At 50.4% G+C, this 24,863-nt stretch overlaps 1 protein-coding gene across 1 annotated transcript in view; it reads right to left on the bottom strand.

The window, feature by feature from the left end:
- FARSB (phenylalanyl-tRNA synthetase subunit beta) overlaps window positions 1-24,863 on the bottom strand; it is a 76,937-nt gene that overhangs the window by 49,941 nt on the left and 2,133 nt on the right. The window contains exons 3-11 of the mRNA XM_075569680.1: window positions 17,891-18,045; window positions 17,260-17,332; window positions 16,094-16,209; window positions 10,367-10,517; window positions 9,288-9,396; window positions 6,700-6,770; window positions 6,544-6,605; window positions 5,657-5,708; window positions 3,613-3,674 (exon numbers count right to left, since the gene is read on the bottom strand). Coding sequence (XP_075425795.1) covers window positions 3,613-3,674; window positions 5,657-5,708; window positions 6,544-6,605; window positions 6,700-6,770; window positions 9,288-9,396; window positions 10,367-10,517; window positions 16,094-16,209; window positions 17,260-17,332; window positions 17,891-18,045 — 851 coding nt within the window. The remainder of the gene's footprint in view (window positions 1-3,612; window positions 3,675-5,656; window positions 5,709-6,543; window positions 6,606-6,699; window positions 6,771-9,287; window positions 9,397-10,366; window positions 10,518-16,093; window positions 16,210-17,259; window positions 17,333-17,890; window positions 18,046-24,863) is intronic.

Below are 24,863 nucleotides of genomic sequence, written 5' to 3'. Positions count from 1 at the left end.
GGATCACACTGCAGTATCAGGGCTGTGAGATCACTACACCGCGGATCACACTGCAGTATCGGGGCTGTGAGATCGCTACACCGCGGATCACACTGCAGTATCGGGGCTGTGAGATCCCTACACCGCGGATCACACTGCAGTATCGGGGCTGTGAGATCGCTACACCGCGGATCACACTGCAGTATCAGGGCTGTGAGATCCCTACACCGCGGATCACACTGCAGTATCGGGGCTGTGAGATCGCTACACCGCGGATCACACTGCAGTATCAGGGCTGTGAGATCCCTACACCGCGGATCACACTGCAGTATCAGGGCTGTGAGATCCCTACACCGCGGATCACACTGCAGTATCAGGGCTGTGAGATCCCTACACCGCGGATCCCACTGCAGTATCGGGGCTGTGAGATCCCTACACCGCGGATCACACTGCAGTATCAGGGCTGAGAGATCACTACACCGCGGATCACACTGCATTATCGGGGCTGTGAGATCCCCACGCCGGCGATCACACTGCAGTATCAGGGCTGTGAGATCCCTACACCGCGGATCACACTGCAGTATCGGGGCTGTGAGATCCCTACATCGCGGATCACACTGCAGTATCGGGGCTGTGAGATCCCTACACCGCGGATCACACTGCAGTATCGGGGCTGTGAGATCCCTACACCGCGGATCACACTGCAGTATCGGGGCTGTGAGATCCCTACACCGCGGATCACACTGCAGTATCAGGGCTGTGAGATCCCTACACCGCGGATCACACTGCAGTATCGGGGCTGTGAGATCCCTACACCGCGGATCACACTGCAGTATCGGGGCTGTGAGATCACTACACCACGGATCACACTGCAGTATCAGGGCTCTGAGATCACTACACCGCGGATCACACTGCAGTATCGGGGCTGTGAGATCGCTACACCGCGGATCACACTGCAGTATCGGGGCTGTGAGATCCCTACACCGCGGATCACACTGCAGTATCAGGGCTCTGAGATCCCTACACCGCGGATCACACTGCAGTATCGGGGCTGTGAGATCCCTACACCGCGGATCACACTGCAGTATCGGGGCTGTGAGATCCCTACACCGCGGATCACACTGCAGTATCAGGGCTCTGAGATCACTACACCGCGGATCACACTGCAGTATCAGGGCTGTGAGATCGCTACACCGCGGATCCCACTGCAGTATCAGGGCTGTGAGATCCCTACACCGCGGATCACACTGCAGTATCGGGGCTGTGAGATCACTACACCGCGGATCACACTGCAGTATCGGGGCTGTGAGATCCCTACACCGCGGATCACACTGCAGTATCAGGGCTCTGAGATCCCTACACCGCGGATCACACTGCAGTATCGGGGCTGTGAGATCCCTACACCGCGGATCACACTGCAGTATCGGGGCTGTGAGATCCCTACACCGCGGATCACACTGCAGTATCAGGGCTCTGAGATCACTACACCGCGGATCACACTGCAGTATCAGGGCTGTGAGATCGCTACACCGCGGATCCCACTGCAGTATCAGGGCTGTGAGATCTCTACACCGCGGATCACACTGCAGTATCAGGGCTCTGAGATCACTACACCGCGGATCACACTGCAGTATCAGGGCTCTGAGATCCCTACACCGCGGATCCCACTGCAGTATCGGGGCTGTGAGATCACTACACCACGGATCACACTGCAGTATCAGGGCTCTGAGATCACTACACCGCGGATCACACTGCAGTATCGGGGCTGTGAGATCGCTACACCGCGGATCACACTGCAGTATCGGGGCTGTGAGATCCCTACACCGCGGATCACACTGCAGTATCAGGGCTCTGAGATCCCTACACCGCAGTATCGGGGCTGTGAGATCCCTACACCGCGGATCACACTGCAGTATCGGGGCTGTGAGATCCCTACACCGCGGATCACACTGCAGTATCAGGGCTCTGAGATCACTACACCGCGGATCACACTGCAGTATCAGGGCTGTGAGATCGCTACACCGCGGATCCCACTGCAGTATCAGGGCTGTGAGATCCCTACACCGCGGATCACACTGCAGTATCAGGGCTCTGAGATCACTACACCGCGGATCACACTGCAGTATCAGGGCTCTGAGATCCCTACACCGCGGATCCCACTGCAGTATCGGGGCTGTGAGATCGCTACACCGCGGATCACACTGCAGTATCAGGGCTGTGAGATCCCTACACCGCGGATCACACTGCAGTATCAGGGCTCTGAGATCACTACACCGCGGATCACACTGCAGTATCAGGGCTGTGAGATCCCTACACCGCGGATCACACTGCAGTATCAGGGCTCTGAGATCACTACACCGCGGATCACACTGCAGTATCAGGGCTGTGAGATCCCTACACCGCGGATCACACTGCAGTATCAGGGCTGTGAGATCCCTACACCGCGGATTACACTGCAGTATCGGGGCTGTGAGATCCCTACACCGCGGATCACACTGCAGTATCAGGGCTGTGAGATCGCTACACCGCGGATCACACTGCAGTATCGGGGCTGTGAGATCCCTACACCGCGGATCACACTGCAGTATCAGGGCTGTGAGATCCCTACACCGCGGATCACACTGCAGTATCAGGGCTGTGAGATCCCTACACCGCGGATCACACTGCAGTATCAGGGCTGTGAGATCCCTACACCGCGGATCACACTGCAGTATCAGGGCTCTGAGATCGCTACACCGCGGATCACACTGCAGTATCGGGGCTGTGAGATCGCTACACCGCGGATCACACTGCAGTATCGGGGCTGTGAGATCCCTACACCGCGGATCACACTGCAGTATCAGGGCTGTGAGATCCCTACACCGCGGATCACACTGCAGTATCGGGGCTGTGAGATCCCTACACCGCGGATCACACTGCAGTATCAGGGCTGTGAGATCCCTACACCGCGGATCACACTGCAGTATCAGGGCTCTGAGATCACTACACCGCGGATCACACTGCAGTATCGGGGCTGTGAGATCCCTACACCGCGGATCACACTGCAGTATCAGGGCTGTGAGATCGCTACACCGCGGATCACACTGCAGTATCGGGGCTGTGAGATCCCTACACCGCGGATCACACTGCAGTATCAGGGCTGTGAGATCCCTACACCGCGGATCACACTGCAGTATCAGGGCTGTGAGATCCCTACACCGCGGATCACACTGCAGTATCAGGGCTGTGAGATCGCTACACCGCGGATCACACTGCAGTATCGGGGCTGTGAGATCCCTACACCGCGGATCACACTGCAGTATCAGGGCTCTGAGATCACTACACCGCGGATCACACTGCAGTATCGGGGCTGTGAGATCCCTACACCGCGGATCACACTGCAGTATCGGGGCTGTGAGATCCCTACACCGCGGATCACACTGCAGTATCGGGGCTGTGAGATCCCTACACCGCGGATCACACTGCAGTATCAGGGCTCTGAGATCACTACACCGCGGATCACACTGCAGTATCAGGGCTGTGAGATCCCTACACCGCGGATCACACTGCAGTATCAGGGCTGTGAGATCCCCCTGCCGGCGGTTACTCTCCTCTGGTGCGGAGGCCAGACGGGATGATTTCTGCATCTCTTACCTGATTCCGATTTTGCTGTTCATTTTCTCAGCAATTAGAGTTTCTTTCCTGTACGCCAGTTCCTACAATTCAAATAATAATAATAAAACAATTAATCCCTTTTAAAAGTAAGTGAGCTAAATGGCTTAGTCTTATTTTATTCAACCTTTTAGATTTTAATTTCAATGCCAACTAGCTCGGGACATTTACTGTATGCAAAATATGGTTGAATTTTCGTATTATTTGTTCCTCTCTTAAAATTGCCTTATATCTTAGTTCTGGGTTTCACAACTGGTGGCCCAGGAGACATAGAAACGGGGACTCCGTGTCAGGAAAGAAATACACACTGGGGCAAACAGTGTGTGGCAAAGGGCAGAGGGGGCGTGTGGCAGACGAAGGCGGCAGTTTCCCTGCATCAATAACCAAATGTTTATATTCCACTAATTGAAATGATAGTTTTAATAGAGATGTTTCAAGGATCAATAGCCACATCTTGGTAATTTTGCTATATGCCCTACATACAGGTGCCAACTTGAACTATTTAAAATGTGAACCACTCTCTTAGCTGAAACTTGATTTGAATATCTTTTTTTTACCCCACCCTCTGCTTCTCTTTTCCCTACACCAAACCACGATACTATATACCACGATACTATATACCACGATACTATATACCTCCGATAAAAGCAAGTGATGGAAGGGAAAGAAAGTCAAGTTGGGACTGATGGAACTGGGAAGGAAATGTTATCATTTACACCCAAAACTATGAGATACCCGCGGATAAAGTGAAAGCACTTTTGTGCCATGGGATGTGCACTTGTTCTCCACTGTAAAACAGGGGTGTTTAACTCCAGTCGTCAAGACTCCCCCAACAGGTCCGGTTTTAAGGTTATCCCAGCTTCAGCACAGGTGGCTCAGTTTCGACTGAGCCACCTGTACTGAAGCACGGACTGATTAAACCACCTGAACTGGTGTAGGGATGGATTGAGCCACCTGTGCTGAAGCAGGGATATCCTTAAAACCCGACCTGTTGAGGACTGGAGTTGAGCACCAGTGGTGTAAGAGAGCTAATCATCTTCTTGACACCCAGCACCCACCATAAGACCCCCCCCCCTGCCCCAATGTGTCCCAAATACATGGAAATACAGAACGCATGTCCAGAGACAAAGTATCAGCGCCCGTTAACGTGGCACTGGGGTCACAAAGAAGAAGATTATATGACGCCCGGCGTAATTGTGTCAATTTGTTCCAATGACGTCATGTCAAACCTCGCAGTCAGTGACACTAATGGGCGCAGTGACACGGTCTTGCGCCACGCGGCTTACACTGGGGCAGAGATTACTTTCCTCAAGAGCCTGGTGCTCTTAACCCCTTCACTGCCAGACAGGTGCATGTCTTGTACCTATGTATTAATTAACGATGGGAACACAGGCACAGAACGTGGTTTGGCACAGTGGATATTCCCACGCAAACAGTGGTGGGTGGATTGCTGGCGATTGGAAAGTCGTGGCTACATCTTTCCTGAGCCGTGGCAAACGGATCTTTCCCACGGCTCAGAGGAAGGAGCGTCACACTGCAGTGACCATTAACGCAGTTCTGACGGCGCGTAAAGCAGCACAAACGTGCGACATCTTATGGGGTTTTTAAATCAGTTCTGTAGTACTATATAGTGGCTGTTTAATTTCTATAGCGGGCTTTAGCCCACCTCCTGAGCAGGGGAAGATCTTTGCAACACTTTCCTGTTTGTGATAATTTGTTGCCAATGTTCCCAGCAGTTTGAGCTGCAAACTGTAACAATAGATAACGTTACCTTAGTAATATCAGTATACATTGTAGCTGCTAAGTTACACTGACTGAAGGATTGATTGACACTTAAAAGGCGGCCATTATGTTAGTCACACAATGAGGATTTTGACAGATTTATAACAGGAGCACCAAAAGGATTGCCAGCTTAGGTAAGTATGTAGAATTATACAATGTCACACGCTTTCCATATACAAATAAGAAATAAAGAAGTATTTCTGCGTTAATGTACAGTTGATGCATGTATAGAGAGTCTCCTCACCGGGTAAATGCAGCACTTTCCGTCTGGGTAAATAACCTCAGCCGCCTCAACACTAAAAAAGGGAAAACACAGGAAAGGGAATTCAAAATAGAGGAAGTCTGTATATTCGCGACCACACAATGTGGAAACGAGACTTAAAAAGGATCAAGCACATAGAATGTACCCAAAATAATCATTTATCAGGAGATCAATGTACAAAATATAACAACGCTAGATTCACTAATAGCTGTTACATACAATACCTGCTCAGGCTCTCGTATCTATGCCAGATCAGGGTGGCCAATGCAGTCCTCAAGGGCCACCAACAGGTCAGGTTTTCAGGATATCCCTGCTTCAGCACAGGTGGCTCAATAAGTCCCTGCTTCAGCACAGGTGGCTCAATCAGAGGCTCAGTCATTGACTGAGCCTCTGATTGAGCCACCTGTGCTGAAGCTGGGATATCCTGAAAACCTGACCTGTTGGTAGATCTTTAGGACTGGCGTTGGCCGCCCCTGTGCCAGATCATGTTCTTTTGCGGTTCATGTCAAAGTTTAATGAATTAAATTAGTTTATTTTGTAATATTGTGTCAACGGCATTTCAAGATCAAGCAGAACCGGTGTGTAAACTAGATTGTAAAGTCTTCACTATGCAGCCTTTGGGCCCATGCACATTGTCACATGAAAACCCCCATTTCAGGTACCGGAATATAAATGTACAATCCAAGTGCTACAGATGTATTACAATCACACAGCTATTCCCTTATTAAAGCCTGACCTTCCAACGGGAAAAAATTACGTCTGGTCCTCCCGTGTTAGAAAGCGACTTAAAGAGCAAAGTTACAAGCCACTTATGCCAGGGTGGGTCACAGTTCAAGGTCACACGCAGACGTCCATCACATTGTACTCACGTGAAGGGCTCGCTGCAGTATTCGCTGAACATGGTGACCATGATGTCCAGGACTATTTTAGCCTACGAGAGAAAGACGGCTCAGGATTGATCTTGTAACGGCAAATCTTCCGTTACTGCCACCGCACTGCAAAGGCGTTCATGTTGGGTTTCTTACCTTTGTCCCATCGGTTGCAGTGCACTCTATGAATACGTTGCGCGTATTCAAGCTGATTTTTGTATGATCCCCTAGAAAATACAAGAAGATAAAGGCGGGCATTGCGAGGGTTAAGTCCTGTGTCATCCGGTCATGTGGGTTCAGTCCTAGCGAATCACAGCGCGGTTGAATAAACAGAAGACGGGACAACGTGTCTATTCCTTTGCCGAGTGGCTGGTTGAGTTTATCCCTCTTACCGCAGCAGGGCCGGCAGATTAATGAGATAAAGGGGCATATTCTATAGCAGGGAGGTAAGATGGAAAAAAGCTGGGTGCGCTGCTTCAGCGGATATAAAATAAGCAAAAGACAGGGGTGCCCAATGCTACATCCATATAATAAGCCCCTTGATATTGTAGCAGTGAAGCCTTAAAAATCAGTAATCTGGTATCATAGATCTACTGGCAGCAGCCCCAGAGGGAGAGCTGCAGCCCCAGGAAAGGTGCAATCCCACAGGGTCGGCTAATGAATTTTTTAGGGACCTCTGAATGGGGAAATGTTTGTCAATCAAGTGCTTTCTTTCCCCTTATCAGAGATAAGGAGAGGTGGTGAGGGGGACTCTGGCTGCACAAGCACTTGCTGATTACAAACAGTGACATGACGCGCCCAGGGACATGACGCGCCCAGGGACATGACGCGCCCAGTGACATGACGCGCCCAGTGACATGACGCGCCCAGTGACATGACGCGCCCAGTGACATGACGCGCCCAGTGACATGACGCGCCCAGTGACATGACGCGCCCAGTGACATGACGCGCCCAGTGACATGACGCGCCCAGCGACATGACGCGCCCAGCGACATGACGCGCCCAGCGACATGACGCGCCCAGCGACATGACGCGCCCAGCGACATGACGCGCCCAGCGACATGACGCGCCCAGCGACATGACGCGCCCAGCGACATGGCGCGCCCAGCGACATGACGCGCCCAGCGACATGGCGCGCCCAGCGACATGGCGCGCCCAGGGACATGACGCGCCCAGTGACATGACGCGCCCAGTGACATGACGCGCCCAGTGACATGACGCGCCCAGTGACATGACGCGCCCAGTGACATGACGCGCCCAGTGACATGACGCGCCCAGTGACATGACGCGCCCAGTGACATGACGCGCCCAGTGACATGACGCGCCCAGCGACATGACGCGCCCAGCGACATGACGCGCCCAGCGACATGACGCGCCCAGCGACATGACGCGCCCAGCGACATGGCGCGCCCAGCGACATGGCGCGCCCAGCGACATGGCGCGCCCAGCGACATGGCGCGCCCAGCGACATGACGCGCCCAGCGACATGACGCGCCCAGCGACATGACGCGCCCAGCGACATGACGCGCCCAGCGACATGGCGCGCCCAGCGACATGGCGCGCCCAGCGACATGGCGCGCCCAGCGACATGGCGCGCCCAGCGACATGACGCGCCCAGTGACATGACGCGCCCAGTGACATGACGCGCCCAGTGACATGGCGCGCCCAGTGACATGACGCGGCCAGTGACATGGCGCGCCCAGTGACATGACGCGCCCAGTGACATGGCGCGCCCAGTGACATGACGCGCCCAGTGACATGACGCGCCCAGTGACATGACGCGCCCAGTGACATGACGCGCCCAGTGACATGACGCGCCCAGTGACATGACGCGCCCAGTGACATGACGCGCCCAGTGACATGACGCGCCCAGTGACATGACGCGCCCAGTGACATGACGCGCCCAGTGACATGACGCGCCCAGTGACATGGCGCGCCCAGTGACATGGCGCGCCCAGTGACATGGCGCGCCCAGTGACATGGCGCGCCCAGTGACATGGCGCGCCCAGTGACATGGCGCGCCCAGTGACATGGCGCGCCCAGTGACATGGCGCGCCCAGTGACATGGCGCGCCCAGTGACATGGCGCGCCCAGTGACATGACGCCTCTCAAGTCTAACCTTAACAAATACTTATTGGTGTCAGATATGTGTAAATTCAGACCCCAACAACGTGTCACTGGGATTAGTCCACTTTGGCCCTAGGAGGGATTGCTTGTTAACCCTTTGAGTGCCGGAGAGGTCGCGGTACCCTGGCCCCTCCGGCACGGTGCGGTCATGTGACTGCAGTGGCTATTTCTCAGGAAACGGGAGAGTCGTCCTGTGCAGTTTCCTCACAGGAGAGATCATGTCCGGCGCTCCATGCGCAGTCTAACCAGGAACAATAACCCCCCGTGGGCACGCCGCACTCACGTCACGGGGAACCCTGGGACAGCAGACACCAGCAAGGATATTCCTGCTTCAGCACAGGTGGCTCAGTCAACAGAGACACCTGTGGTGAAGCCGGGACAGCCTGGAAACCTGGCCTGCTGGTGTCCCTCGGGGACTTGGCCACTCCTGGGTGAAAGGGTAGACGTGTGATGAATGCTGATACACGTGGTCGGTTTGCACAATCACCCCCATCCCCACTAAACCAAACGCAACAAAAACTCAGTGGCGGAAAGAGACAATTCCTGGGGAACTCCCCAAAATTCTGTTCCCTGCCCCGGCTGAGGAAGAGGAGGTGGTAGGAGGGCAGTGCTCTTACCGTTGATGATGGGGGGCATGGACAGCACCACCCCGTTACGATCGTAGATGACGGGGTACACTGGCTTATCCTCAATGATGTGCAGGAAGTGCTTCAGGTGGCTGTCAGTCTGCGGGGGACAAAATCCTGTTACTGAATAAAGTCAGAAAGGGGAAATGCACAGCGCTGCGGGTGTAGGGTTACCCCCATCTATTTCTCTATAAATGTATTTCTGCACAGATTCAGTAAATAAAAATACCACTTGTCTGAGACATGTGATTGTGCTCACAGGTCTGCACCCTGCCTTTCCCCTTTATCGCTTAGCGTACAATGCTTCCACTGCAGCCAGGGATTCTGGGCAATGACATGCAAATGAGCACTCACAGCATCCCCTTTTGCTTCAAATCCATTTTAACATGGACCCCTACAAACTTATGCCTGCCGTATTACACAACTTTTCAGTACAGGTTACACAAGTGCTGAGCCAGTAAGCCTCCCACAGGCATTTGGGTCTCAGTGCGAGGTTGTACTAGCTTTGCAATGCGATGCTGGAATGGGTTTAAACGACACATTATAGAAGTTTTGGTGGGTAAAAGAAAGTGACAAATAAAAGAGCAGAAATTCAAAACATTGACTGTGCCACGAGATTTATTTCACTTAACATTCTGCAGAATAAAGCAATTAGCTGCCCACAGGAGACTCCGAGAATAAGAATAATAATTTCTATAGATTCCATCGCCCCACTCTCACTGTTCCCCTCCCCTCCCCTCCCCTGCTCCCCTCCAAACACTATTATTACCGGAGTTTAGACGCAGCGGTTCCTGACTCCAGTACTCAAAATTCCCCACAGCTCAGGTTTTAAGGCTAATAATAACGTAACTATTTCATATAGCGCTTTTCTCCCAATAGGACTCGGTGCTTCCCAATAACACGGCGCAGGTTACACACAGGCTTCTTACACTGTCCCTGCCCAGGTGACTTTACAGTCTATGATCTTTGGAGGGAGGTAAAGTGACGTGCCCAGGGTTCCCTTGCTGCAAACTCAATGTCATTGTTCTCAGAGTCACCGTCCCTATGTGGGGCCTCACGGAAGAACTTACCCTGTACAGCTCCATCAGTTCAGCGGCAGTGTACTCCCTGCTTTGGTTCAGGGGCTTGAATTTGATATCGGCAGGCGGCTTGGCTGTGTAGGTGAAGGGCCCGGAGACGGTGTCCAGGTCGTGTGTCCCGATAGCTACCAGCGTCCTCCTCCTACGAGACAGACACACGGAGGTAAGAAAGCGCCGGGACTCAAACTAGGCCGTCAGTTCTTTTTTTACGAATGCCACAGTCTGCATGGTGTAACACATCAGTGGCAGGGTAGGTAGGAACATACGCAACGCTCACATATTTACCCCATTAGTGCCGGCGAGCTGAGCAAGGGGAGCGCGGGCAGGACAGCGCATTATGGGATAAATCAGATTCGCTCTTCACTGCAAACAGCAGTTACAAAGATCACAGCAGAAACGCTGTTCATACGATAACTACAGATCCTCCGCCGCACAGAAAGGACAGCAGGAGCGTGCCCGCCGCCCACACACACCCCACTCTTACCACACGCCATCAATACTCAGCGAGGACAGGAGCAGTGTCCCATACCACCACCTACTTATTCAGTGAGCAGCGCCCCATACCACCACCTTCTTATTCAGTGAGCAGTGCCCCATACCACCAGCTACTTATTCAGTGAGCAGTGTCCCATACCACCAGCTACTTATTCAGTGAGCAGTGCCCCATACCACCAGCTACTTATTCAGTGAGCAGTGTCCCATACCACCAGCTACTTATTCAGTGAGCAGTGCCCCATACCACCAGCTACTTATTCAGTGAGCAGTGTCCCATACCACCACCTACTTATTCAGTGAGCAGTGCCCCATACCACCAGCTACTTATTCAGTGAGCAGTGTCCCATACCACCAGCTACTTATTCAGTGAGCAGTGCCCCATACCACCACCTACTTATTCAGTGAGCAGTGCCCCATACCACCATGTACTTATTCAGTGAGCAGTGCCCCATACCACCAGCTACTTATTCAGTGAGCAGTGTCCCATACCACCACCTACTTATTCAGCGAGCAGTGCCCCATACCACCAGCTACTTATTCAGTGAGCAGTGCCCCATACCACCAGCTACTTATTCAGCGAGCAGTGCCCCATACCACCAGCTACTTATTCAGTGAGCAGTGCCCCATACCACCAGCTACTTATTCAGTGAGCAGTGCCCCATACCACCAGCTACTTATTCAGTGAGCAGTGCCCCATACCACCAGCTACTTATTCAGTGAGCAGTGCCCCATACCACCAGCTACTTATTCAGTGAGCAGTGCCCCATACCACCACCTACTTATTCAGTGAGCAGCGCCCCATACCACCACCTACTTATTCAGTGAGCAGTGCCCCATACCACCATGTACTTATTCAGTGAGCAGTGCCCCATACCACCAGCTACTTATTCAGTGAGCAGTGCCCCATACCACCAGCTACTTATTCAGTGAGCAGTGCCCCATACCACCACCTACTTATTCAGTGAGCAGCGCCCCATACCACCATGTACTTATTCAGTGAGCAGTGTCCCATACCACCAGCTACTTATTCAGTGAGCAGTGCCCCATACCACCATGTACTTATTCAGTGAGCAGTGCCCAATACCACCAGCTACTTATTCAGTGAGCAGTGCCCCATACCACCACCTACTTATTCAGTGAGCAGTGCCCCATACCACCATGTACTTATTCAGTGAGCAGTGTCCCATACCACCAGCTACATATTCAGTGAGCAGTGCCCCATACCACCATGTACTTATTCAGTGAGCAGTGCCCAATACCACCAGCTACTTATTCAGTGAGCAGTGCCCCATACCACCACCTACTTATTCAGTGAGCAGTGCCCCATACCACCACCTACTTATTCAGTGAGCAGCGCCCCATACCACCAGCTACTTATTCAGTGAGCAGTGCCCCATACCACCACCTACTTATTCAGTGAGCAGTGCCCCATACCACCATGTACTTATTCAGCGAGCAGTGCCCCATACCACCAGCTACTTATTCAGTGAGCAGTGTCCCATACCACCAGCTATTTATTCAGTGAGCATTGCCCCATACCACCATGTACTTATTCAGTGAGCAGTGCCCCATACCACCACCTACTTATTCAGCGAGCAGTGCCCCATACCACCATGTACTTATTCAGTGAGCAGTGTCCCATACCACCAGCTACTTATTCAGTGAGCAGTGCCCCATACCACCAGCTACTTATTCAGCGAGCAGTGCCCCATACCACCACCTACTTATTCAGTGAGCAGTGCCCCATACCACCATGTACTTATTCAGCGAGCAGTGCCCCATACCACCAGCTACTTATTCAGCGAGCAGTGTCCCATACCACCAGCTACTTATTCAGTGAGCAGTGTCCCATACCACCATGTACTTATTCAGCGAGCAGTGCCCCATACCACCACCTACTTATTCAGTGAGCAGTGCCCCATACCACCATGTACTTATTCAGTGAGCAGTGTCCCATACCACCAGCTACTTATTCAGTGAGCAGTGCCCCATACCACCAGCTACTTATTCAGCGAGCAGTGCCCCATACCACCACCTACTTATTCAGTGAGCAGTGCCCCATACCACCAGCTACTTATTCAGTGAGCAGTGCCCCATACCACCATGTACTTATTCAGCGAGCAGTGCCCCATACCACCACCTACTTATTCAGTGAGCAGTGCCCCATACCACCATGTACTTATTCAGCGAGCAGTGCCCCATACCACCAGCTACTTATTCAGCGAGCAGTGTCCCATACCACCAGCTACTTATTCAGTGAGCAGTGTCCCATACCACCATCTACTTATTCAGCGAGCAGTGTCCCATACCACCATGTACTTATTCAGTGAGCAGTGCCCCATACCACCACCTACTTATTCAGTGAGCAGTGCCCCATACCACCACCTACTTATTCAGTGAGCAGCGCCCCATACCACCAGCTACTTATTCAGTGAGCAGTGCCCCATACCACCAGCTACTTATTCAGTGAGCAGTGCCCCATACCACCACCTACTTATTCAGTGAGCAGTGCCCCATACCACCACCTACTTATTCAGTGAGCAGTGCCCCATACCACCATGTACTTATTCAGCGAGCAGTGCCCCATACCACCATGTACTTATTCAGCGAGCAGTGCCCCATACCACCAGCTACTTATTCAGTGAGCAGTGTCCCATACCACCAGCTATTTATTCAGCGAGCATTGCCCCATACCACCACCTACTTATTCAGTGAGCAGTGCCCCATACCACCACCTACTTATTCAGTGAGCAGTGCCCCATACCACCATGTACTTATTCAGCGAGCATTGCCCCATACCACCAGCTATTTATTCAGTGAGCAGTGTCCCATACCACCAGCTACTTATTCAGTGAGCAGTGTCCCATACCATCACCTACTTATTCAGCGAGCAGTGCCCCATACCACCAGCTACTTATTCAGTGAGCAGTGCCCCATACCACCAGCTATTTATTCAGTGAGCATTGCCCCATACCACCATGTACTTATTCAGCGAGCAGTGCCCCATACCACCACCACCAACTTATTCAGTGAGCAGTGCCCCATACCACCAGCTACTTATTCAGCGAGCAGTGCCCCATACCACCACCTACTTATTCAGTGAGCAGTGCCCCATACCACCAGCTACTTATTCAGTGAGCAGTGTCCCATACCACCAGCTATTTATTCAGTGAGCATTGCCCCATACCACCAGCTACTTATTCAGTGAGCAGTGCCCCATACCACCAGCTACTTATTCAGTGAGCAGTGCCCAATACCACCATCTACTTATTCAGCGAGCAGTGTCCCATACCACCATGTACTTATTCAGTGAGCAGTGCCCCATACCACCACCTACTTATTCAGTGAGCAGTGCCCCATACCACCACCTACTTATTCAGTGAGCAGCGCCCCATTCCACCAGCTACTTATTCAGTGAGCAGTGCCCCATACCACCAGCTACTTATTCAGTGAGCAGTGCCCCATACCACCAGCTACTTATTCAGTGAGCAGTGCCCCATACCACCAGCTACTTATTCAGTGAGCAGTGCCCCATACCACCAGCTATTTATTCAGTGAGCAGTGTCCCATACCACCAGCTACTTATTCAGTGAGCAGTGCCCCATACCACCAGCTACTTATTCAGTGAGCAGTGCCCCATACCACCACCTACTTATTCAGTGAGCAGTGCCCCATACCACATGTACTTATTCAGTGAGCAGTGCCCCATACCACCACCTACTTATTCAGTGAGCAGTGCCCCATACCACCACCTACTTATTCAGCGAGCAGTGCCCCATACCACCAGCTACTTATTCAGTGAGCAGTGTCCCATACCACCAGCTATTTATTCAGCGAGCATTGCCCCATACCACCAGCTACTTATTCAGTGACCAGTGCCCCATACCACCACCTACTTATTCAGTGAGCAGTGCCCCATACCACCATGTACTTATTCAGCGAGCATTGCCCGATACCACCAGCTATTTATTCAGTGAGCAGTGTCCCATACCACCAGCTACTTATTCAGTGAGCAGTGCCCCATACCACCAGCTACTTATTCAGTGAGCAGTGTCCCATACCATCACCTACTTATTCAGCGAGCAGTGCCCCATACCACCAGCTATTTATTCAGAGAGCATTGCCCCATACCACCAGCTACTTATTCAGTGAGCAGTGCCCCATACCACCACCACCAACTTATTCAGTGAGCAGTGCCCCATACCACCAGCTACTTATTCAGCGAGCAGTGCCCCATACCACCACCTACTTATTCAGTGAGCAGTGTCCCATACCACCAGCTACTTATTCAGTGAGCAGTGCCCCATACCACCAGCTACTTATTCAGTGAGCAGTGCCCCATACCACCACCACCAACTTATTCAGTGAGCAGTGCCCCATACCACCAGCTACTTATTCAGCGAGCAGTGCCCCATACCACCAGCTACTTATTCAGTGAGCAGTGCCCCATACCACCAGCTACTTATTCAGTGAGCAGTGCCCCATACCACCAGCTACTTATTCAGTGAGCAGTGCCCCATACCACCAGCTACTTATTCAGTGAGCAGTGCCCCATACCACCAGCTACTTATTCAGTGAGCAGTGCCCCATACCACATGTACTTATTCAGCGAGCAGTGCCCCATACCACCAGCTACTTATTCAGTGAGCAGTGCCCCATACCACCATGTACTTATTCAGCGAGCAGTGTCCCATACCACCACCTACTTATTCAGTGAGCAGTGCCCCATACCACCATGTACTTATTCAGCGAGCAGTGTCCCATACCACCACCTACTTATTCAGTGAGCAGTGCCCCATACCACCATGTACTTATTCAGTGAGCAGTGCCCCATACCACCACCTACTTAGAGAGAGAGGTCGCCGCGGGGGGCAGAGGGAGAGAGAGAGGTCGCCGCGCAGGGCAGAGGGAGAGAGAGAGGTCGCCGCGCGGGGCAGAGGGAGAGAGAGAGGTCGCCGCGCGGGGCAGAGGGAGAGAGAGAGGTCGCCGCGCGGGGCAGAGGGAGAGGGAGAGAGAGAGGTCGCCGCGCGGGGCAGAGGGAGAGAGAGAGGTCGCCGCGCGGGGCAGAGGGAGAGAGAGAGGTCGCCGCGCGGGGCAGAGGGAGAGGGAGAGAGAGAGGTCGCCGCGCAGGGCAGAGGGAGAGAGAGAGGTCGCCGCGCGTGGGCAGAGGGAGAGAGAGAGAGGTCGCCGCGCGGGGCAGAGGGAGAGAGAGAGAGGTCGCACCTGCAGACGTTCTGATGAAGCTTCTCCTGCAGTTCTATGAAGCTCTCATATCGCTCCGGTGTGAATGTTATGTTCCGCAGAACAGCAGCCACTGCGTGGGGACGGATCGCGGCCGTCTGCAAACGTTACAGCAGGGGGTTAATAGAGAAAAATATATATTTTATATGTATGCATGTTAGTTATAATAAGTATGTTTCATCCATACGCGGATAACGATATATTTCATAAATTAAACATAAATACGATCTCAAAAAGTGGAGATTATCAGAGATATATAGATATATATGTGGAGTACACACACATGGCTTTAAAATAAATAAATAAATCTGTTAAATCTTAAGTCTAGTATACACTTAAGTGTGAAGTCCGGTCCAAATCAGAAGATGTGATAGCTCCTGGTGTCTAATTGCTGCTTCTAGTAAGAGGGAAACCCTGTGTCCCCTCAAAGAAACACCTAAATATAGCGAAACAGAAGCGCAGGGAGCCAAGAACACCACTAAACTAATGACACTCTTTAAGAAAAAATATCAACAAAGGTTACAAACTTGCACACAATGTGGGCGTCTAAAACGTGCTTATCGGAGGACAGCGCCCTCGAGTTGCTGGGCTGCGTGGGCTCTGATGCCCTCTTGCAGGCTGATGGCAATTGGTTCATAAACCTCGTGACAAATAGAGCCTGTAGGTAGTTCCCGGTGACAGTCTACTCCAGCGGCGCCCCTCGGCATCGCGCTAGGGGCCCTCACCCTCAGGTGCCGACTGTGGCGAAGTCTGATGACGTCACTGATACGGAAGCCTGCGTCCACGCAGGAAGTGTCTCTCGGGTAACCCTGAAAATGGGCACCTCAGTGACACAGCTGTTCTCTCTCTCTACAATGTCTCCACACGTTTCCGCAGCTATGTCGTCGCTTCGTCAAAATAAGCACATTTTAGACACCCACTTTGGTGCAGGTTTTTAACCTTCATGAATATTTGTTATTAAAGAGTAGCATTATTTTTATGGTGTTCTTTGTTCCATGGGCTTCTGTCTCATTACACACACAAACATACCAAGTGATGTTAAACTGATAAATGTACAATTTGATCAAAGAACCCTATGGACATAAACTGAATTAACCCACAGTAAACTGATCTCCAAAATGATCATACATCTGTAGACTGGACCCTACCTCCTCTGTGATAATCAGTCTCTGTAAGTCTCCATTGGCTGGGGTGATTCGCTTATATCTCGGTGCATCTATCCTACAAATACAAGTAGAAAGAAACGGCATTCAAGAGAATGAAGTAACAAAGTAAGAATGTCAAGTGAAAGAGACAAGCGGTTAGCAAAATGACCTCATTCCCTTTAATACGAAGGGGACCGGTGAAAGACACCCCTATGTTTAAAAGCAGGCGTACAAGAACACAATCTGCACCTAATAACATGCGGTTTTTGTGCTAATGATTTGTCCATGTTTCTGAGGGTTCCATACAATCCTTTCTCTGAATGTTTTCTGGGTTTCACATACATACATTCATAACTGATGACAATGTATCTGAACTTCCATATTATATATTCAATTTACGCATACAGCAAGAATGTCACTTTAATCGTAAGCTCTCTGTGGCAACGATTTCCTGTCCTGTGTGCACTTTTAGACTTGTTGCACTTATTGTATTATAATGCTCTGTATACGTTTGTTTCTTTTTTTTAAAGCCTTGGCTACATTGCTGCCACTACATACAAAACAGAAGATGAACCCTCCGCTGCTGTAATTAATCAGTCCCGCACACACTAAGGACAATAGGGGATGACACTACCTTTCTTTGAAGACCTGCAGTCCGCGCACCAGCCCTTCCATGCAGAGCAGGTCATAGCGGTTGGCCGGTACATCGATCTTGAAGAGAATAACATCCGACGCGCCTTCTGCCTTCCCGTCTCCCTTTTCCTTGCTGATAATGTCTTTCTCGGAGGTCTGAAATAAAATAATGACATAGTAAAACCACAGGAGACAAAGAGAGACCTCTGGCCTATCCAGTACATCCCATCCCATGCAGCTTTTACCATGTTACATGTGGATCATAGTCCTATTGGCTACATTGACCTGGAGACATATACATTCGCTGCAGATTGTGATATCTTTTAATGGAGCAACATGTGACACATTATTGTGTACAGAGCTTTCAACGTGAAGACCACTGTAAAGGTTTTGAAAACGGTCTGCACACATTAATTTCAACTATGAACAACTCATGTCGGCATCAAGTTGTTGCAGATTATAATACTTTTGGGGGATCAACATTAGTGTTCTTCATACAGATGTAGCCAGCTTCATTGTTCCTAGTGATAACACAACATATCCGGTTTTAATTCAGAATATCACAGAGTTTCCATAGGATCCAATGACAGCGATGGTGCAGATTATAACCGAGCCTGGGGAAGGCTGTTTGGGCGAAACGTTAGTCACTCACTATGTATCCAATACTATGTGGAGTGACCAGGGATCTTCATTTTCCTTCCCCTTGTGCTGATGACAAAGGTCTGTCTGTCTTCCTCTCAGGAACACACGGTAACCTCATGTTAGCATATGTTATGCACACCAAGCAAAAATGTAACATCAGTGAAGTTTGGCTGCAGAATATCACAACATATCCCATCAGATAGAACACGGATGCTACATCCAGATATAATGACAGTGCTCAAAGCTTTCCAATGCTCACAGTACGTGTAGAAGAAACTCAGGAGGTTTCCAAAGCTTTGTACACCATCATTTCATCCGTGAAAAACCCTAATGTCGATCCCCAAGATTAACTACATTTCTCCAGGAACCACTGCCACTAGAATTTAATAATACACGTTGTTCCACTAAGTGCATCACAACCTGCAAATAAATCAAGTGACAGCATTTTAAAAATAATCTAAGTTATTGGTTTCCAAGCAGAAACAAATATTCCTACATGACAAATATGTAGTAACATAGGAGGGAGAGGGAGAACGGGGTATGAGTAACATAGGAGGGAGAATGAGTACGGGGTGTGAGTAACGCAGGAGGGGGAGGGAGCACGGGGTGTGAGTAACACAGGAGGGGGAGGGAGTACGGGGTGTGAGTAACACAGGAGGGAGAGGGAGTACGGGGTGTGAGTAACACAGGAGGGAGAGGGAGTACGGGGTATGAGTAACACAGGAGGGAGAGGGAGTACGGGGTGTGAGTAACACAGGAGGGAGGGGGAGTACGGGGAATGAGTAACACAGGAGGGAGAGGTAGTACAGGGTATGAGTAACACAGGAGGGAGAGGGAGTACGGGGTATGAGTAACACAGGAGGGAGAGGGAGTACAGGGTATGAGTAACATAGGAGGGAGAATGAGTACGGGGTGTGAGTAACACAGGAGGGGGAGGGAGCACGGGGTGTGAGTAACACAGGAGGGGGAGGGAGTACGGGGTGTGAGTAACACAGGAGGGAGAGGGAGTACGGGGTATGAGTAACATAGGAGGGAGAGGGAGTACGGGGTATGAGTAACACAGGAGGGGGAGGGAGTACGGGGTGTGAGTAACACAGGAGGGAGAGGGAGTACGGGGTGTGAGTAACACAGGAGGGAGAGGGAGTACGGGGTGTGAGTAACACAGGAGGGAGAGGGAGTACGGGGTATGAGTAACACAGGAGGGAGAGGGAGTACGGGGTGTGAGTAACACAGGAGGGAGGGGGAGTACGGGGAATGAGTAACACAGGAGGGAGAGGTAGTACAGGGTATGAGTAACACAGGAGGGAGAGGGAGTACGGGGTATGAGTAACACAGGAGGGAGAGGGAGTACAGGGTATGAGTAACATAGGAGGGAGAATGAGTACGGGGTGTGAGTAACACAGGAGGGGGAGGGAGCACGGGGTGTGAGTAACACAGGAGGGGGAGGGAGTACGGGGTGTGAGTAACACAGGAGGGAGAGGGAGTACGGGGTATGAGTAACATAGGAGGGAGAGGGAGTACGGGGTATGAGTAACACAGGAGGGGGAGGGAGTACGGGGTGTGAGTAACACAGGAGGGAGAGGGAGTACGGGGTGTGAGTAACACAGGAGGGAGAGGGAGTACGGGGTGTGAGTAACACAGGAGGGAGAGGGAGTACGGGGTATGAGTAACACAGGAGGGAGAGGGAGTACGGGGTGTGAGTAACACAGGAGGGAGGGGGAGTACGGGGAATGAGTAACACAGGAGGGAGAGGGAGTACAGGGTATGAGTAACACAGGAGGGAGAGGGAGTACGGGGTATGAGTAACACAGGAGGGAGAGGGAGTACAGGGTATGAGTAACACAGGAGGGAGAGGGAGTACAGGGTGCGATACCTTTTATTGGACCAACAAGTAGTTGATATGTTACAAGCTTTCCAAGCTCTCAGGGTCCTTCATCAGTATAACAGAAATACAATATAATACGCAGTGTGGGTAAGAGGGATATCTGGTTACAATGCATGTAGGCAGGAAGTGGGAAATAAGATGAGGTAGAAGCAGGTCGCCTGGTGTGAAAATCACCAGTAAAACATAAAAGATTAATCTATTGAAATGAAAAAGTGGCCCAGACAGTAAGGAGATGTGAGGGGGGCATGGAATGGGACAAGACAGTGTATGTGTATAAATATCTATCTGTATACTAACCCACCGGTGCGCAAAGTGGGGGGCGCGAGATTACCAGCGGGGGTGCGGGGTTTACAGAGGTCCCGCGTGCCTCCCAAAGGCACTTAAATTAAGTGCCGGGGGAGCTGCAGGGCCTCTGTAAACCTCACTTATCGTGATTCAGCCGGCACCTGGAGACGCATCGACATGACACCGCGGTGTCATGTGACGTCACGTTGCTATGGCAGAAAGCCTCTATTGGTCTGAGGAATCCAGCAGGGAGCTGGTTAATTGCAGCTACAGAGAATCAACCAGTCTCCTCCTGCTCATCAGACAGGTAGAAAGCCCTCCTGCGTGCACTGCAGTGAGATCTCTGGAGCACAGAGGAACTGTGTTGCCAGCAAGACACCCAGAGATCACACCCTCTACATCCAGGGTGCAACAGACCCTGGAATTCACCAGAGGGTGCCCCCCCTTCCCAACGGACACCCAGAGACTGAAATAAAGAGCCTCATGCTTAAAAGGCAAGCCATAAGGTTTCTGCGCTCGTGCAATCAGTAAAATCAAGTGAAGTAATCTGTGTGCAGCTGCACGTGAGGAGCCGCTCCTCACACACTCAGAGCTGAGAACTCCAATTGGAGCTCCCAAAACGACAAGAAAACAAATGCACACAGAGCGCCCCACGGATTAGGTAGAACATCATTTTAATACCAAAAATATCTGGTCAAAAGACCACAAAAATGTACCACAGTAAACAATATACACGATACAATAATTAGCCAAATAAAATCAAGAGAAAACCATATAACACTTTACATAAAATGTATACACAATCCCACCACGTGGTGAAAAAAGACCCAATGTTATCTCTATCAGAGCAGAACAGCAAGACACGGAAACCCAGCTGATCAAATAAAAACAATCACAGTGAAAGTACTGTGAAAAACTTGATTAAAAACCACAGAGAGGGGAATGGACACGAACCACAAGCGACAGCAGGTTACCCGTGTGAGCGTGAAAAAATCCGTTCACTGCCGATCTCCCCTCCACTGACGCTTCCTGGTTGTTCCCTTCCAGCCAATGAGTGAATGCGCAGAGCAACCTCTCGTGACCTCTACGTGTTTCGCAACCACGTGCTTCGTCAGTAGGTCACCTTTATCACGCTCACACTGCATTTGACACTGTGGACCAACCCTCTTCTCCTTCACATTCTCCATACTCTTGGTATTCGGAACAAAGCTCTTTCCCGGATCTCATCCTACCTCTCCCATCGTACTTTCAGTGTCTCTTTTGCTAACATCTCGTCCTCCTCCTCTATTGATCTCTCTGTGGGGGTACCCCAGGGCTCTGTCCTGGGACCTCTTCTCTTTTCTCTGTACACACTCTCTCTAGGTGACCTAATAACATCTCTTGGGTTTAATTATCACCTCTATGCTGACGACACACAAATATACTTTTCAACACCCGACCTTACACCTGCTATACAAACCAAAGTTTCTGAATGTCTCTCTGCTATATCATCCTGGATGGCCCTCCGCCGCCTTAATCTCAACATGGCTAAAACAGAGCTCCTCATACTTCCTCCCAAACCTGGCCCTACTACCGCCTTCCACATTACTGTTGGAACTACGATCATTCACCCAGTAGCCCAAGCACGCTGCCTAGGGGTCACACTCGACTCCTCTCTCACATTCGCCCCTCACATTCAAAACATTTCTAAAACCTGTCGCTTTTCCTCCGCAATATAACAAAGATATGCCCTTTCCTCTGTTGCTCGACTGCTAAAACTCTGACTCAGGCCCTCATTCTCTCCCGTCTTGATTCCTGTAACCTGCTGCTGTCCGGCCGTCCTGCCTTTCACCTGTCTCCCCTACAATCTATCCTTAACGCTGCTGCCAGAATCACTCTACTCTTTCCTAGATCTGTCTCAGCATCTCCCCTCATGAAATCCCTCTCCTGGCTTCCGATCAAATCCCGCATCTCACACTCCATTCTTCTCCTCACTTTTAAAGCTTTACACTCTTCTGCCCCTCCTTACATCTCAGCCCTAATTTCTCGTTATGCACCATCCAGACTCTTGCGTTCTTCTCAAAGATGTCTTCTTTCTACCCCCTTTGTATCTAAAGCCCTCTCCCGCCTTAAACTTTTCTCACTGACTGCCCCACACCTCTGGAATGCCCTTCCCCTCAGTACCCGACTAGCACCCTCTCTATCCACCTTTAAGACCCACCTTAAGACACATTTGCTTAAAGAGGCATATGAATAGCACTGTGGATATTCTGAACACACGTTACATAAAGCTTGGCCCCCTGCAGACGCACTTACCAGAACTCCCTCCTACTGTCTCTGTACGTTCTCCCTACCTACCAATTAGACTGTAAGCTCCTCTGGGCAGGGACTCCTCTTCCTTAATGTTACTTTTATGTCTAAAGCACTTATTCCCATGCTCTGTTATTTATATTATCTGTTATTTATATGATAGACACGTGTATTACTGCTGTGAAGCGCTATATACATTAATGGCGCTATATAAATTAAGACATACAATACAATCGTGTATATTATTTACTGTGGTACATTTTTGTGATCTTTTGACCAGATATTTATGGTATTAAAATGATTTTATATCTAATCCGTGGTGCGCTCTGTGTGCATTGTTTTCTTGCCCCCTGCTTAAAGGTGCCTCTTTGGACTTTGGGGTCATAGGTTGGCAAAAGGCCTATCCTCCCTACCTTGCAGATATGGACTGGGCAGTGAGTTAGTCCTTACAAAGGGATAGGCTGGAGAACTGTAGAGGACAAGGACCCTGATTTGAGCACTCTCTCACTGAAATGGATGCTGAATGTATATATTAAAATACATTTTATTAGAACCAAACCGATAAAATATAGGGCTTTAAAAAGCAATTAAATAACGCATTGAGGATCCAAGTGGGGTATGGAGACCCCGGATCGCAAATAATGCTGAAGAACAGTGTGATGAAACTAGACTCTGTGCCTAGGTATGATCAGTTTAGAATCAAATCCCTAGGAGAGCACGTATATCGTGTACAGGAGGGAAATGTTGAAACCAAGATTAGAAGTGCCAGCAGTTTGCCTGGGTGGTTAATTGGTACACGTGTTAGACCAATTAGTAATGGCAAACAGTGGGTTAATAATAGCCACTGCTTGCTAACAGTGTTCTGTGAATAATATTGGCCACACTAATCAAATAGACACTGATTGGCAAAAATCCTGAGAGCAGATATCTGCCAATAAGTAGGTAGTCATTAACCTAAAAATTGGTTAATTAGGTACAATAATATTAATACCATGGATAATTGTGTAGGCACAGATCTTAAGGTGTTAGATCGGTGCTAACACTCAGTAATCAGGATGGAGAACAGCTGCGTTAACAATAGGGCACTGTTGAAGCTCTTATTAGACACAAGAAGACCGCAACTGCATGACCCACTGTGTTAGTGTAGGCATGTGAGTGCGCCCTAATACAAGAGCACTGTAACTAAGTAGTGTGCCACGCAAATAATCATGATTGAATACAAACACCTCAGAGGTTGTGTACGTATAAAAACAACTCCCTGAAAAGAACGCCAGATAAAATTCTACACCATATGCCTAAGGGAACCCCAGGAACGGCTAATGTGCTTGGCTATGGTGTAGCAAGCACTACAAACGCCCAGGCTGTTACATACAGTAACCTGTGACTTGTTTAGTAGTTGGCAACAGTGTAGAGGCGTAAGAAAGGGGGTTATAATAGCGCCAACCGTATAACGATGTAACAGTAGGTATTCAGTCCCACACACAGTGAAGTCCTGCTGCCAGAGTTCTTAGCGGTGATTCACAGTCCTCTAAACAATATCAGTCAGGGAAAAAATTGGTCCTCTGGTGCGTGGTTCCAGGACACATGAAATAAGAAATTAAAATTGTGTTTTTTTTGTTTTCATTTCTTATTTCATGTGTCCTGGAACCACGCGCCGGAGGACCCCTTTAACAGTGTAGAGGCGGTAAGAATGTTCCGTGTAATAAATTGTAGGAAAGCCAATGGTGCTTAGATGGATACAGTTCCCCTAAATAGTATGCTCCGTGAGATCATCGGATCGACAGGAGCTGTATGAATTGTGCAGGAGCAGGGCAGTGCGTCCGCTCCCAAAAGTGGAGTCTGAATGCTGCGATACCCATAGTGAGCCCTGCAC

This window comes from Ascaphus truei, chromosome 14, assembly GCF_040206685.1.
Source record: "Ascaphus truei isolate aAscTru1 chromosome 14, aAscTru1.hap1, whole genome shotgun sequence".
Lineage (NCBI taxonomy): Eukaryota > Metazoa > Chordata > Amphibia > Anura > Ascaphidae > Ascaphus > Ascaphus truei.
This window is presented reverse-complemented; position numbering and strand designations above follow the sequence as displayed.